General features: G+C 37.0%; 1 protein-coding gene across 7 annotated transcripts in view; it reads right to left on the reverse strand.

Moving 5' to 3' along the window:
- The window catches only part of LOC127846488 (uncharacterized), a 496240-nt gene that overhangs the window by 481156 nt on the left and 484 nt on the right, over positions 1-14600 (reverse strand). For 6 of the 7 annotated variants that reach the window (XM_052377765.1, XM_052377763.1, XM_052377762.1 and 3 more), the window contains exons 2-14: positions 12577-12702; positions 11811-11918; positions 10706-10795; positions 10254-10340; positions 9323-9406; positions 7694-7789; positions 5982-6098; positions 4818-4925; positions 3938-4042; positions 3612-3680; positions 3264-3416; positions 2980-3098; positions 1664-1790 (exon numbers count right to left, since the gene is read on the reverse strand). In XM_052377765.1, coding sequence (XP_052233725.1) covers positions 1664-1790; positions 2980-3098; positions 3264-3416; positions 3612-3680; positions 3938-4042; positions 4818-4925; positions 5982-6098; positions 7694-7789; positions 9323-9406; positions 10254-10340; positions 10706-10795; positions 11811-11918; positions 12577-12702 — 1389 coding nt within the window. The remainder of the gene's footprint in view (positions 1-1663; positions 1791-2979; positions 3099-3263; positions 3417-3611; positions 3681-3937; positions 4043-4817; positions 4926-5981; positions 6099-7693; positions 7790-9322; positions 9407-10253; positions 10341-10705; positions 10796-11810; positions 11919-12576; positions 12703-14600) is intronic. The other variant, XM_052377767.1, reaches the window with a different exon arrangement.

Here is a 14600-nt window from a genome sequence, read left to right on the forward strand (position 1 = left end):
ACACCTACATAATTTAAATTTTATCTAACATCTACCATTTCCTGTAGCACACAACAGGGTTTTTTTCCAACTTTTTGGGAAGATAGCCCATGGCTTTGGAATTGTGAATTTTATCGGCATTTTCATGAAATTGGGAAAATATATTCATTAGCCTTTATATTCCAAGCGAAAAGTCAACTGATTAGGGAAATACAAAATTTGATATAACTCTTTAAAATCATTCAAATTAAAAGAACAAAATCATATAATACTTTGTTAGATGTAATTGAATTACAATTGAGATAAAATACGCATTAGACATTTTTATTTTTTTTGGAAATTGGAAATTCTTTCCCACATTTTGGGAAAAAAGTATACTTTTTGGGATTGGGAACATAGTCGAATTTCGGCTATAAAATCGGGCCAAAAAAAAACCTGCACAAGAAAACAAGGCTTTGACAGTATAGCAAGCACTTGTTTTATCTAGCAGTGACAAGTTAATTTGACCTTCATTTTGCATGTATGCTTGAAATCCTCATATCCATCAACTCATTCTTAGACTTACCAATAAAAGGGTCTTAAACTCAATAAAAACATACCTCAGAGCTTCCATATTATCAGGCTAAAAAGGCATTTGCATCATTAACATATTTGTTCTAAATGAAGAATTATATAATTATATAATTATGAGTGTTAACTACCATGCTGGACTTGAATTTAAGCAATTTTAGTATACAGTCAAACCTGAGAACAGCGGTCAGTCAAAGGAAATGACCAAAGTGACCGTTGTCCACAGGTGGCCGTTGAATTTAGATCACAATTTTAAGATGGTTTGTCATTTGGTAGTATTGCTACGTCGTTAACCCACCCAGTCATTTGCATACAGTGTAAAACAAAGGCTCATTGCCGTTTACTAAGCATAATAACAAAAATAACTTATGTGTGTACACATTGAATAATACAGAATAATATCTTATAGATTGATTTAATTTCATCTTGTTAAACTAAAGCCATGACTTTATCAACGCTGGTATGATTGTTTACTTATGCATATCGTTCATTCAGTAAATAAAGTTTGTCACGTGCCGTTGACGTCATGTCCGAACAAGTCTAAAAAGTGGATTCACTGTCATAAACTGATAGTACGGTGTTATTGTACCGTTGAAAGTACCATGTACTAATAAGCGGTCATTTAATTAGCAATACTTACTTTAAAGGTGTCACAAACTCTTACATATTTTCTTTTGAAGATACCCCCACAATTATCCCCGGAAAACAAACCGTCTCAACGCCTTATTATTTGTTTACTCGCAGCGGGCCGCTTTTATAATATCAAAGACAATTACCGCTTTCAGACGCTTTAACCGAAAAATAGACGCACAAATGATGTGCTGTGTTTTAAATTTGTGCGACTCGAGACGACTGACGCTTGACCGTTGATTTCAGGTCAAACATGAATTTCGGAGTGGAATATAGTGGCCATTGGCAGTTATGGCCAGGTGACCATTAAATTCAAGTGTAATATAGTGTTTTTCGTCAGGGGGATTCCAGACTGACCGTTGTCTGCAGGTGACCGGTAAATTCAGGTGGCCGTTAGGTCAGTTTCGACTGTAGTACTTTATTTTTAGACATATGTCTAAGAGTTGGTTGATGAATTTGGGCCCAGATTTTACAGCTAACTGACCTGATCTCTGACAGTGTCCAGTTTACGTGCCCATGTCTGTGTGTAGTACTTGCCAATCTCCATGACAACCTCATGGTGCTTCCTTAACACAGCCTTGTGGAGCAGAGGCTGACCATCACCCGCGCACCTGAACCAGACATAGACGGGTAGAAAATACGAGCTATGTAATGAATATAGAGAAGTTTATATTAGTTGCATTATGGGAATATTGGGCTTTATGCATGTGTGTAAAATGTTGCCCTAGATAAGCCTTTGCAGTTCTTACACATAATCAGGGACAACACTTTCCCCCTTAATTTGATTTTCGAGTAGAAGAGACTTTCTTTAAACAAAAAAAAACATACAAGCAGAAATTGTTGTCCTTGATTTGCCTGTGTGGACTGCAAAGGCTTATCTGGAATGACACTTCATGCACGTGAATTAAGCTCTGTTATCACAGACCAAGGCTTATATGATATTGCAGGGCACATGCACCACATGGCAAGCACATTTGAACTTCTGGCCAAGCAAAGTGAAGTTATCTATGATTGAGGGTTAAAAAGCAATAATCGAAAATCACAAATAGGATGCACAAGCTCTTAATGATTAAACAAATGAACCTCTGACCCAAGAATTTGTATGTAAGATACATTCCTTTGTATGTGATTAGCGTTAGTGGAAAGCAATATTATTGTGCAGGCCTCATGCATATTTACATTTTATCCAAAGATTTATGGTGCATTTTTAATATATTATGCACGTGGAGGAAAAACTGGGCTTGATGTGACCAAGAGTCACCTAAAGTCTGCATTGCAGGAATTCAAGCCTCTGCGTGACCAAGACTCACCAAAAGTCTGCACGGCAGACATCCAAGCCTCTGCATGACCAAGACTCACCTAAAGTCTGCATGGCAGACATCCAAGCCTCTGCGTGACCAAGACTCACCTAAAGTCTGCATGGCAGACATCCAAGCCTCTGTGTGACCAAGACTCACCTAAAATCTGCATGGCAGACATCCAAGCCTCTGTGTGATCAAGACTCATCTAAAGTATGCATGGCAGACATCAAAGCCTCTGCATGACCAAGACTCACCAAAAGTCTGCATGGCAGACATCCAAGCCTCTGCGTGACCAAGACTCACCTAAAGTCTGCATGGCAGACATCAAAGCCTCTGCGTGACCAAGACTCACCAAAAGTCTGCATGGCAGACATCCAAGCCTCTGCGTGACCAAGACTCACTTAAAATCTGCATGGCAGACATCCAAGCCTCTGCGTGACCAAGACTCACCTTAAGTCTGCATAGCAGACATCAAAGCCTCTGCATGACCAAGACTCACCTAAAGTCTGCATGGCAGACATCCAAGCCTCTGCATGACCAAGACTCAGTGTAAAGCATCTCCCTGACTGTGTCTGCATCCCCTACCTCCACTGCCTCACACAGCTCTGCCTTATAACGCTGTGAAAAATACAATTTAAGTTTGCTATCAAATTCTAGTTTAAGACACAGTAAAGCACATCAAACATTTCATCAATTAACTATTTATCATCTATTCATAGATAACTTAGTAAGCTTACATGAAATTTTGACTTAAGATGAATCTGATTTGTAAAAAAAATCTACCTCATAGTCACTGACAAGCTGGTAAAAATCTTCTAAAGATGTGTGTAGAGTGCTCTCCCCTGATGTCAAGGGCAGAACAAACTGGTAGCCATGGAGACAGAGTATGTTTCTGTTGCCGGGGTGATCACCATCACAACACCACTTCAGCACGAACTATCAGAAAAATAAGATGTGTTCCAATTGAGAATGCTTAATAAACTCGGACTTTGTTAACAGTAATTCATTCTTTGAAAGAAATGACAATATCTATATTGACATGTACTTAAAATTAAATTATTTCTTAATTTGTTGCCAGTAATTATAATACTTACCACTGAAAGGTACTTAGAGCCTCCATTACGTATTTACCTGGTTGATGATATCCACTAATGACATTTGATTCCTATACACTGCATATGACAAGGCATCCATGTTCCCCTGAAAACATCATACAACACATTCTCATACATCCTGGTATTCATTTTGCATTTTTTAATTGTAAAAAAGGGTTATATGTTGTTTGTTTTGTACTGTTTTGGCAATTGGTCACTTGCCTTAAATAAAGGACCAACTAATTGTTTATAATGAGAATGCAATACTGCTCCAGCAGCTGGAGTTCTTTAATTTATATCTCACAGAGGATTAAAAAAAAGTACGGTAAGAAGAGTAAAAGAGTAAACGTTAATAAACCTCACCATTATCCTCTGTGTGAGAACAGAACTTGAACACTTGGAAAGAACATCACCAAACAATTCTGGGTCTGCTTGGCTGTCGATAAGGTGAAAAATCACATTCTTCCCCTGTCAATATATATGATGCATGACATATAACTGGGTTGTGCTCTGTGAAAAGGGGGTTTAATGTATGTGCATAAAGTGTCGTCTAATATTAGCCTGTGCACACAGGTTTATCTTTCCGCTTTTCAGTGTTTTTTTCGTTTAAAGAAAACTTTTCTTAGCAAAATTCCAGTTAATGCGGAAAGTGTCATACCTGACTAGCCTGTGCAGACTGCACAGACTAATCTGGGGCGACACTTTACACGAATGCATTAACCCACTTTTTCACAGAGCATGGGCCATATATTTATATAGAGACATTGTTAAGGGAATTTTGTCAAACCAATAAGCTTATATTGGTTTGACACATACCGGTAGGTGATTGATAACTTTTTGTTCTTATATCTTAGATCCAAATTCTTTTACACTATGTCACCAATTTAATGACATTGGATCACCAATTCAATGACAATAGAGTACTTATTCAGTAACACTTTATCACCAATATTCACACCTGATCACCAGTTGAATCATGTTCTGAGAAAACCGGGCTTAATGCATGTGCGTAAAGTGTCATCCCAGATTAGCCTGTGCAGTCTGCACAGGCTAATCAGGTACGACACTTTCCGCTTTTATGGTATTCATAGTTTCAAGGATGTCCCTCCTTACCAAAAATCAAGTTTAGGCGGAAAGTGTTGTCCCTGATTAGCCTGTGTGGACTGCACAGGCTAATCTGGGACAACACTGTACGCACATGCATTATGCCCAGTTTTCTCAAAACATGATTCATTTCTCTGACCTGGTAGTAGAGGTGATCCAGGCCTGTTTCAGGGACGCAGTGCCTCAGGATCGCCGCATCAATGGCAGGCTTGTGGGAGAGAGCAGCAAAGTACAGAGGCATCTCCAGCTGAAAGTAGTTTAAATTCTGCATTATTCTATAATTATTAACCACTTAGATACGTATTTAACCCTTTACCACTTAGATATGTATTTAACCCTTTACCACTTAGATACATATTCAACCCTTAACCACTTAGATACATATTTAACCCTTTACCACTTAGATACGTATTTAACCCTTTACCACTTAGATACGTTTTTAACCCTTTACCACATAGATACGTATTTAACCATTTACCACTTAGATACATATTTAACCCTTTACCACTTAGATATGTATTTAACCCTTTACCACTTAGATACGTATTCAACCCTTTACCACTTAGATATGTATTTAATCCTTTACCACTTATTTGATATTGAGTCAGGCTCTGAGATAACAGGGTTAAAATGAATGAGTGTAAAGTGTCATCCCAGATTAACAGATAATGTATAAATGTTGTTGATAAGAAAGTGTAACAAAACAACAAAAGAGTTGCAGTGGTAAAATGTTTAATGGGTCCCAAAGCAATCATAGTGATGAATTGGATAATAGGTCACAAAACATCCATATGTTACAAAACAAGCAACAAACATGGGAGACGGGAGTCAATGTTTAGATTAATAAAAAGATGTTACAGACTTTCCCTATTGGCTGTCAGGTTTGAACACGCGTATTGGCTGAGTTTTTGATATATGCATTTCTCACCCATGAGACCAAGATTCAATCCCGCTACCGGCACGTGTGAGCTTGGTAAGTGGTTGCAAAACCAGACAGGCACGGTTTCGCCAGGGTCCTCCAATCACTCCCCCCCCCCCCCCCCGCCCCCAACACAAGCCTTCACCAGAATTACCACATCCCCACCCACATGCAGTGAAACACCACACTGGGTGTTCGCACCCACAGCACATGACCGCATTAAAATACCCCAAACCCACCCTCCATAACACAAGACCACACACCAAATTTAAATATCTTTCAGAACTTTTTTGAAATAATGAGGCAGGAGTGCTTGGCAACACTCAGGGTCCGAAGATAACGCAGCCTCATAACCATCCAAACACACATACACAACTCACTTACTTCTCTGTCCCCCCGGACCGGCACATCCAGTCGAGCCCCATGTTTCAGTAAGAGATCCACCATGGCGGCATTGTTCTGACACATGGCATAGAAGACTGGTGTTACTCCTCCATCGGCCTGATAGATACATCAGAATTCAGTGCGTCAGTTTGGGAAATCAGGCAAGAGATAATATTTGGTTTTATGAAAGGGATAACATCAAATGTTCGCGACCCTCCCAACCCAAACTATGGGAACTTGGCCCATAATCCTTAAACAAGAGGGCCTGAAAGGCCCAAAGTCGCTCACCTGAGATAACAAGATATACATATTGGGACAAATCTTCTGACCAAGTTTCATGAAGATAAAAAAATAAACCTCTAGAGTGTTAACAAGATTTTACTATAGCCATATAGGGAAAAATGCCCCGCCCCCTGGCAGCCATGTTTTTCAACCAACCGGCATCATTTTTTAAACACTTCCAAGATATTATCGAGATGAATCTTCTGACCAAGTTTCATGAAGATCAGAAAATAAATGTGGCCTCTAGAGTGTTAACAAGGCAAAATGTTGACGACGCACGACAGACGACGGACAAAAGGTGATCACAAAAGCGTTGTGCTCAGGTGAGCTAAAAATGGGCTAGAATCATTGCATGTACAGACAATTCTGTAATAGTCATTTTAGTGAAGAAAAAAAATATTTTACTCTTTAAAATAAACAAATGATAAAACAATTATAACAATCAAATTCTTTGAATTCATATCCCCCACCAATATACTTCTGGACACAAAAGTTTTCTGGACACACACAAAAAAAGCATTTTTTCAAGATACAAAGGGCCATAACTCCGTTATTATCCGATGGTGTACAATGCCATTTGGGGTGCATCATCCTCTTATCCATATATACTCATACCATACCAAGTTTCAATCAAATCCGCCAAAGCACTTCCAAGATATAGCTCCGGACACAAAAAAGCATTTTTTCAAGATACAAGGGGCCATAAATCTGTTATTAACAGATGGTTTACAATGCCATTTGGCGTGCATCATCCTTTTATCCATAAACATTCTCATACCAAGTTTCAATGAAATCCGCCAAAGCACTTCCAAGATATGGCTCCGGACACAAAAGTGCAGGACGGAAAGACGGAAGGACGTAAAGACAACGCCAAAACAATATCCCTCTGCCTATGGCGGGGGATAGGAAGACTATTGTCAAGCAATATGGTCCCCTACCGGTGAAACTCCAACATTGTCAGAACTTTTTTAATTTTTATATTTGTTGCCATAGCAACCAGAATTTTTGACGTAGCAACAAAATGAAATGACGTGCATAATCTCCATATTGCCATCTATCCATGTTTAAAGTTTCATGAAAAAATATGAAGAACTTTTAAAGTTATCACAGGATCCAGAAAAGAGTAAAAGACTGACTGACTGACTGACACACAGAGCGCAAACCATAAGTCCCCTCCGGTTTCACCGGTAGGGGACAATAAGTTCTAAACCATTTAAAAGACATAGCATGATCAACAAATAAAAGTCTGACATAATTCATCACAGCCATGTGATTTAAATCAATTATGTTAAATGTTATAATCTCTATATTAAACCAATATAAGATATATCACACACATGATGTTCTAATATTTACGATTAATAGACAACACAAAAACACTTCCACATGTTAACATGTAAGCATACACACTCAATGCCTTAAAACTCTACCAAGTTTTTGATGTTCACATTTATGTTTTTAGACTTGGTTTGCAACAACTTCTCAACCAGTCTGTAGTCAGATGCCAATACTGCATGAGCCATGTCCTGTAGTAGAAAACATAAAGCACTGGCAAAAGAGATGGTATGATGTTTCTTGTTAGAAAAAGAAAGTATACTGAATGATAGAAGTGTGTGTAAACATGGAAAGGGGGCACAATTATCCCTTTACCACATATAAAAATATTTTGATGCATTTGTTGTCCCATAGAAAGTTAAATTAAATCAAAGACCTTTCTTACTCAATTCAAGTTTTAAAGGCTTCATTTTTAACCCTTAGATACTGATGAGCAGTAAACAGCATAAAACCTGAACAGACAGTGAGTAACTCACAGGCTGTTCTTGATTTATGCTGTTTGCACATAGCAATTTTCACTTTGATTCTTATGAGGGAAAGGGTTACACAATATTAATCATACAGTATGTTACACCTCCTCCCTCTTTCTTTATTTTGAAATGCTCTTGGGGTAAGGTAATATACTAATAATATAATGATTATTGGCTAAATAAATATTAATCAAAGGCACCACTTCTTCTTTTAGATGTTAATTGTACTTCCAAGGCAGCGCTAAGGACCAAATGTCTTGTAAAATACACAAAGAATTCAACAGAGTGAGTAGGTTGTATTTTTTTTATCATATTTTAGTTTACAGATCTGCAATATAGTGCATTTCAGCAAAGATTAATTCATCCAGAAATGCACAGAAACATTCAATCACAAACCATCTGAAAACGTGAGAACGTTTCTAAATTATGAAATCGTTTAGTTTTTAAAAGCAAAATTAATGAAAGTTTGAGTTTGTTGTCTGTGTGACAAGCAAATTTCTACCCAATTAAATTGCTAATCACATTAAAAGATTGCTATCAACATATACAAACTGTAGCATTTACAAAAAGATTGGCTTATTGCCAATCCTGTAAATTTTGGACCAGCAAGCCCAACCAGTGATTCTGCGCTTTGCAGTCACGCTAGCCAACTAAGCTGATTCATCGAACCAATTATTTGTAGATCAACTAGCCATACCAGAGTTCCTGGGATATGTAATCCAGTACTCTACTAACAGTCAGATAGCTCCGGTTGGCTTAACCTTCCAATAACCCTTTACCACTTACCATTTAATTTAAGACATTTCCTACTAGATTCAAGTTGTTAAGGCTTCTTCTCAACTTTAGATTCTGATGAGCTGCAAACAGCATAAAACCTGAACAGACTGCGAGTTACTAGCAGGTTGTTCTGGTTTTATGCAGTTTGCAAAAGCAATTTTCACTTTGCTTCTTATGGGAGAAAAGGTTAACACTTTACCACTTAGATATGTATTTTGACATGTTTGAAGCCCTTATAAAATGAAATCAAATGTAAGATATCTTTTGCTAGATTCAAGTTTTAAAGGCTTCATTTCCAACCCATAGTTACTGATGAGCAGCAAACAGCATAAAACCTGAACAGACTGCAAGTTACTCCCAGGCTGTTCTGGTTTTATGCTTTTTGCACATAGCATTTTCACTTTGCTTCTGAGAGGGAAAGGGTTAAGCATTGCATAAGATCTTAGAAGATAGATAGACAACTGACGTTTTGCTTACCATAGAAGGTCCAATTCCAGTCACAACTCTGATGATATTTTCAGTTCCTTTTTCAAATGAAAGCTGTGTAACTGATAAGCCATCCTGCAAATAAAACATTAAATGTTATTTCAATTCCCAGTTACATAACGGTAAATCATTTACATAACTTTCTGATTTTGGTACATGTAGAGCAAGTTTTACTGAAGTATCAGACTAATTAAACAATCAACAGACACTAGAAAGAGATTTCCAAATCCAAGCAATATTTAGATAATACAGAACGGATGTTTTAATACTTAAAAAGTAAGGAATTATAACTTGTTGGTCATCTTTTTAAATTTGACAAAATTCTTTAACATTCTTAAAATAAATCAAGGAATTGAACAGTGACTAGATTAACATAAAATAATGTCATAAAAAATAAATAAGACAAAAGCAGTATACACTAAAAGGCTTTGTTTGATTATTTGGATGGTTCCCTTTATTTAACAATATTCCAGTCATGTAACGGCAGTCAGTTAACTAACTAGACTTGTCCTGGGTAATTGGTTTACCAGTACTAAGTGCACATAATTAATCCAGTATCAGACAACAACCCTACTAAAATCAGATGTAGGTAGGAATGGCTGTATAATTGTATGACCAGTCCCACCCAAGTTTTGTGGAAGGGCTGGAAATAGATCCTAGTCCAGCAATCTACAAACTGAGCTAGCTGCAGAGGAATTAATAATTAGTAGAGGAATTAACAAACCAAAAAATAGATTAACAGTAGATACAGTGTCCACAAAGCAACCAGGAGATCCCTGGTTGCAAACCAACTTGTCCCAAATGATATCAAATACTGGTTCTACGCAGGCAATCAGCGTGAACAAATCTAATTGAGACTATGGCTTTTGATTGAAACCAGCAAAACAACATAGGTTTAAATTTAAGTAGACAAGTTGTTTACCTTGACCACATTGATGTGACACCACTGGTTTATCAGTCTTCGGACAGTCCCCACATCATCGGCAGCAACAGCTCTCCACACGCCCGGCTTATGGTATAAAAAAATGACATGAGCGTAATTCATTAATTTTGTAATGTGGTTTATAAGAAAGATTTAATGGTAAAGGTCAGGGAACATATGCCCCAATGGTTACTTAAAATAAAGTCTTGAAAAAAAAGAAGATTCATTAAATAAGTATGTTGTGCATTTATGATGAATTTAGCATTTACATATAAAAATCATTTTGTAAAAAGCATGAGATTATTTAACCATGCATTTCCTGAAAGAGCCTTTTTTGATGACCACTGCCTATTGAAAGTTTTCCTTTACACAACACTTAAAATATGTATCTAAGTGGTAAAGTTTAACACGATGCTAATGGATATTGTACGCTATAAAATATCCTAATCTACCATGTACTGCAGTATGACAGCCCTGGTGTCCCTCTCCTCTGTACACTCGTCCCTGGTATGTAGGACAAACTGCACCACGTCCAAATTGTCCTGGAAAATAATGAACAGCCGCCAAGTCTCACAGCTCACATTAACCCTTTCCCACTCAGCAGCAAGGTGAAAATGGCTATGTGCAAACAGCAGAAAACCAGTTTGCTGCTCATCAGTATCTAAGGGTTTGAAATAAAGCCTTTAAAACCTGACTTTAGTAAGAAAGGTCTTTAATTAAATTTTAACTGTCTGAGTGACCACAAATGCGTCAAAATATGTAAGTGGTATAGGGTTAAATATGTATCTACATGTCAGTGGTAAATGGTTAATTGAGTGCATGGTGCATAGGAATTTGCAATCACACATTGGAATTTGAAAATGTAAAAATGCATCTTAAATATTTAACATAAAATAAAAAAACATAGAGAGTAATTATTCAAAGAGGATTATGTGGTATTATATATCCAAAGATATTCCCTAGCTGGCAGATGATTAATAAAGAATGAGCGGACCTTACCTTATTTCTACAGCAGATATCTGACCCACACCTTCCCTAGCTGGCAGATGATTAATACGGAATGGGTGGACCTTACCTTATTTCTACAGCAGATATCTGACCCACACCTTCCTTAGCTGGCAGATGATTAATACAGAATTAGCGAACCTTACCTTATTTCTACAGCAGATATCTGACCCACATCTCAACAGAATGGGTGGACCTTACCTTATTTCTACAGCAGATATCTGACCCACACCTTCCCTAGCTGGCAGATGATTAATACGGAATGGGTGGACCTTACCTTATTTCTACAGCAGATATCTGACCCACGCCTCAACAGAATGGGTGGACCTTGCCTTATTTCTACAGCAGATATCTGACCCACACCTCAACAGAATGGGTGGACCTTACCTTATTTCTATATCAGATATCTGACCCACATCTCAACAGAATGGGTGGACTTTACCTTATTTCTACAGCAGATATCTGACCCACACCTCAACAGAATGGGTGGACCTTACCTTATTTCTACAGCAGATATCTGACCCACACCTCATCAGAATGGTTGGACCTTACCTTATTTCTACAGAAGATATCTGACCCACACCTCAGGAAGGCTGTCAACACATCCTGGTCAACAGCTCTGCAGAACTTTAGGTACCTCAGCAAACATGTATTCCCATCCTGAAATAAACAAGGATACACTATGCAAATACCTATATTGGTTGCATTTCACTAGCACAGCTTGAGCAAGACAATACACTTTACTATCTATAGCCCAGACAAAATATGTGTCTATTAACTACTATTGCAGTGAAATACATAGGTTGCAGGGAGTAAAGCTCTCGATAAGAGTTGTCCACTTTCTGTGTCCATATGCACTAAATGTTTTGATTCCCAGATTGCTGTTAGAATGTAAGTTAATTCCAATAAATTAATAGCCTGCAGAAGTAATGTAGTAGAATATAATATCATGATATAGTCTGGCAGGAATCAAATGACTTATCATGTGTATGCTTTTGGTAGTGCTTGTTATTTAAATTCCTATTAATATTCGACACGAAACAAAAAATTAATACACAAACAGGTTCAGATGATTCACACCTGATTGACAAAATCTATAAATTATCAATGTGTTTGTTGCCTTTGAGCATTTTTGAACATGTAAACATTTAACAATTGCAGATATCAAAGATAAAATATAATTACTCTCTACATGCAAACTGAAGAGTTGTATAAATATAAATTGATTTTTTTTATGTTATTAAAGATGAAGGACATTTTCAGATAACGGTACCAATACATGTTGTTGTTGCATAATGACATCCCTCAAACCATTTACCGTATCTACTTGATTTATGTCAGCTCCATGCAAGGTTAGGGTGTAAACAATCTTAGAAGCTGCCTGTCCGTCATAATTGTAGTTTGTTGTAAGGACTGCTTCCAACTCATGGAATAAAGATCCATTCTAAAAACAAGACATAAGTTTATAAGACATGGCTGCCCCCAAATGCCAATTTTATCTCAAAACTCTTTTAATATAAAACAACGCAAGTTGTTTATAGACAAATTTAACGTTTGGCCTGTAAGTGTGACCTTGACTTTTGAGGTAATGGGTCAGGTGATCCAACACTTGTGGTAGTCATTTGTGATAAGTCAGGGCCCTTGTTTGGCCGTTTTTACCGCCGAATATCCCCCATGAAAAAAGTATACTTTTTTCCCCTTTATCAGCTAAAAATTACCCCTCCAAATTTTTTATTTTTTTTTAACTTTTATACATATGTTGCCAGCTGGTATGGTGCTACTATAAACCTTTGATTAAATGTATATTTATGTAAATCACATTGAAATATAGCAATTTTAGTTGTTGAATTGTTGGTTAAAAGATCTTCTAAAATTCCCCTTTTCGCCCAAAACGACGAGAAATTCCCCCTCATGAGGGCTGTGGGTAGCTTTCGCTAGCGGCAAGAGAGGGCCCTGTAAGTAAATTTAAAAGTGCATGACCTATGACCAATTTACAGTTCAGACAAGCTGTTTTATGACAAATTTTGACCTTTGACCTCTATGAGTGACCTTGATCTCACAGGATGGGAGTCAGATTTTCACATGAGATGTGGTCTTCTCATGGTGGTCCTTAATGATGAATGACAAATTTACAGTCCAAACAAGCTTTTTCATGACAAAACATGCAAGTTTGTTGAATTGTTATTGATATCAACTGCCAAATAAATTGTGTTTATTGACGGGAGAGAACAAATTATAAAGGTTAATGTTTTAATTGATTGCAATTCTACTTATCGATATGTATGCACCAATGAAATTTCATGTTGAAATCTTGTATAGTATCTGAGGGGCCTTTTCACGTTTGGGTAAATTGACAAAATTGAAAAAAGTTGTTTCAGATTCGCAAATTTTCGTTTTAGTTATGATATTTGTGAGGAAATAGTAATACTGAACATTTACTATGCTCTAAAATAGCCATTATATGCATCTTTGCTAATTTAAAAACCCGAAAATTATAAAGCGTTGCAACGCGAAACAAATAAATAATTTGGAGAGTTCTGTTGTTGTCGTTACATTTTGGGAAACTACGAAGATTGATTATATAAAGTATATAATACGTCTGAAATTGTATCCCGAAGGATGGTCGAGTGGTCCAAGTCGTCTACTTTTTACTCCAGGACACCAGGGGTCAGTGGTTCGAGTCCTGCTGAGGGTTACTTTTTTTTCTTTTTTAAATTTTTATTCATGATTTTTTACTGGAGCTTTGCATATCAAATGCTTATATTTATGAATATAAAGCATTTAATGGCACACTTCAAAACATGCTAAAATCTGTAAAAAGGCCCCTTTAATAGGTAAATCACACAAAAACAACAAAGTGTCATGTTGATATCTTATACAGTTTCTTTAAAATATAGCCCTGAAAAGTTTGGGACAGACAGACAGATGGACAAAACCAATTCTATATCCCTCTGGGAATTTGTCCATCAGTCCTTTGGCGGGGGGGATAAATAGATCTTTTAACTCTTAATATGGTCTTGATGTTTGAGGTAAGGAGATGATGAAATGTCTGCTTAATATGATGCATTATATTTGTGCTAATTTTAAATTCCATCAATACAAGTAATAATGGGGCAGGAATTGTCAAGTTTTTTTGTGGCTAAATTATCTTTGACCTCAAAATATGATCTTTTTCTTTAACCCTTTGCCCCATAAGAAGCAAAAAGAAAAGAAAACAGCTTTTGCAACCAGCATTAAACCAGGGGACTATTGAACTTTACCGGTACGCAACACTTAACATCAAACTGCGTACCCTAACCCTAACCCTTAACACCTAACACATAACAACTAACGCAACACCTT

The sequence above is a fragment of the Dreissena polymorpha genome, chromosome 9 (genome assembly GCF_020536995.1).
Source record: "Dreissena polymorpha isolate Duluth1 chromosome 9, UMN_Dpol_1.0, whole genome shotgun sequence".
Classification (NCBI taxonomy): domain Eukaryota; kingdom Metazoa; phylum Mollusca; class Bivalvia; order Myida; family Dreissenidae; genus Dreissena; species Dreissena polymorpha.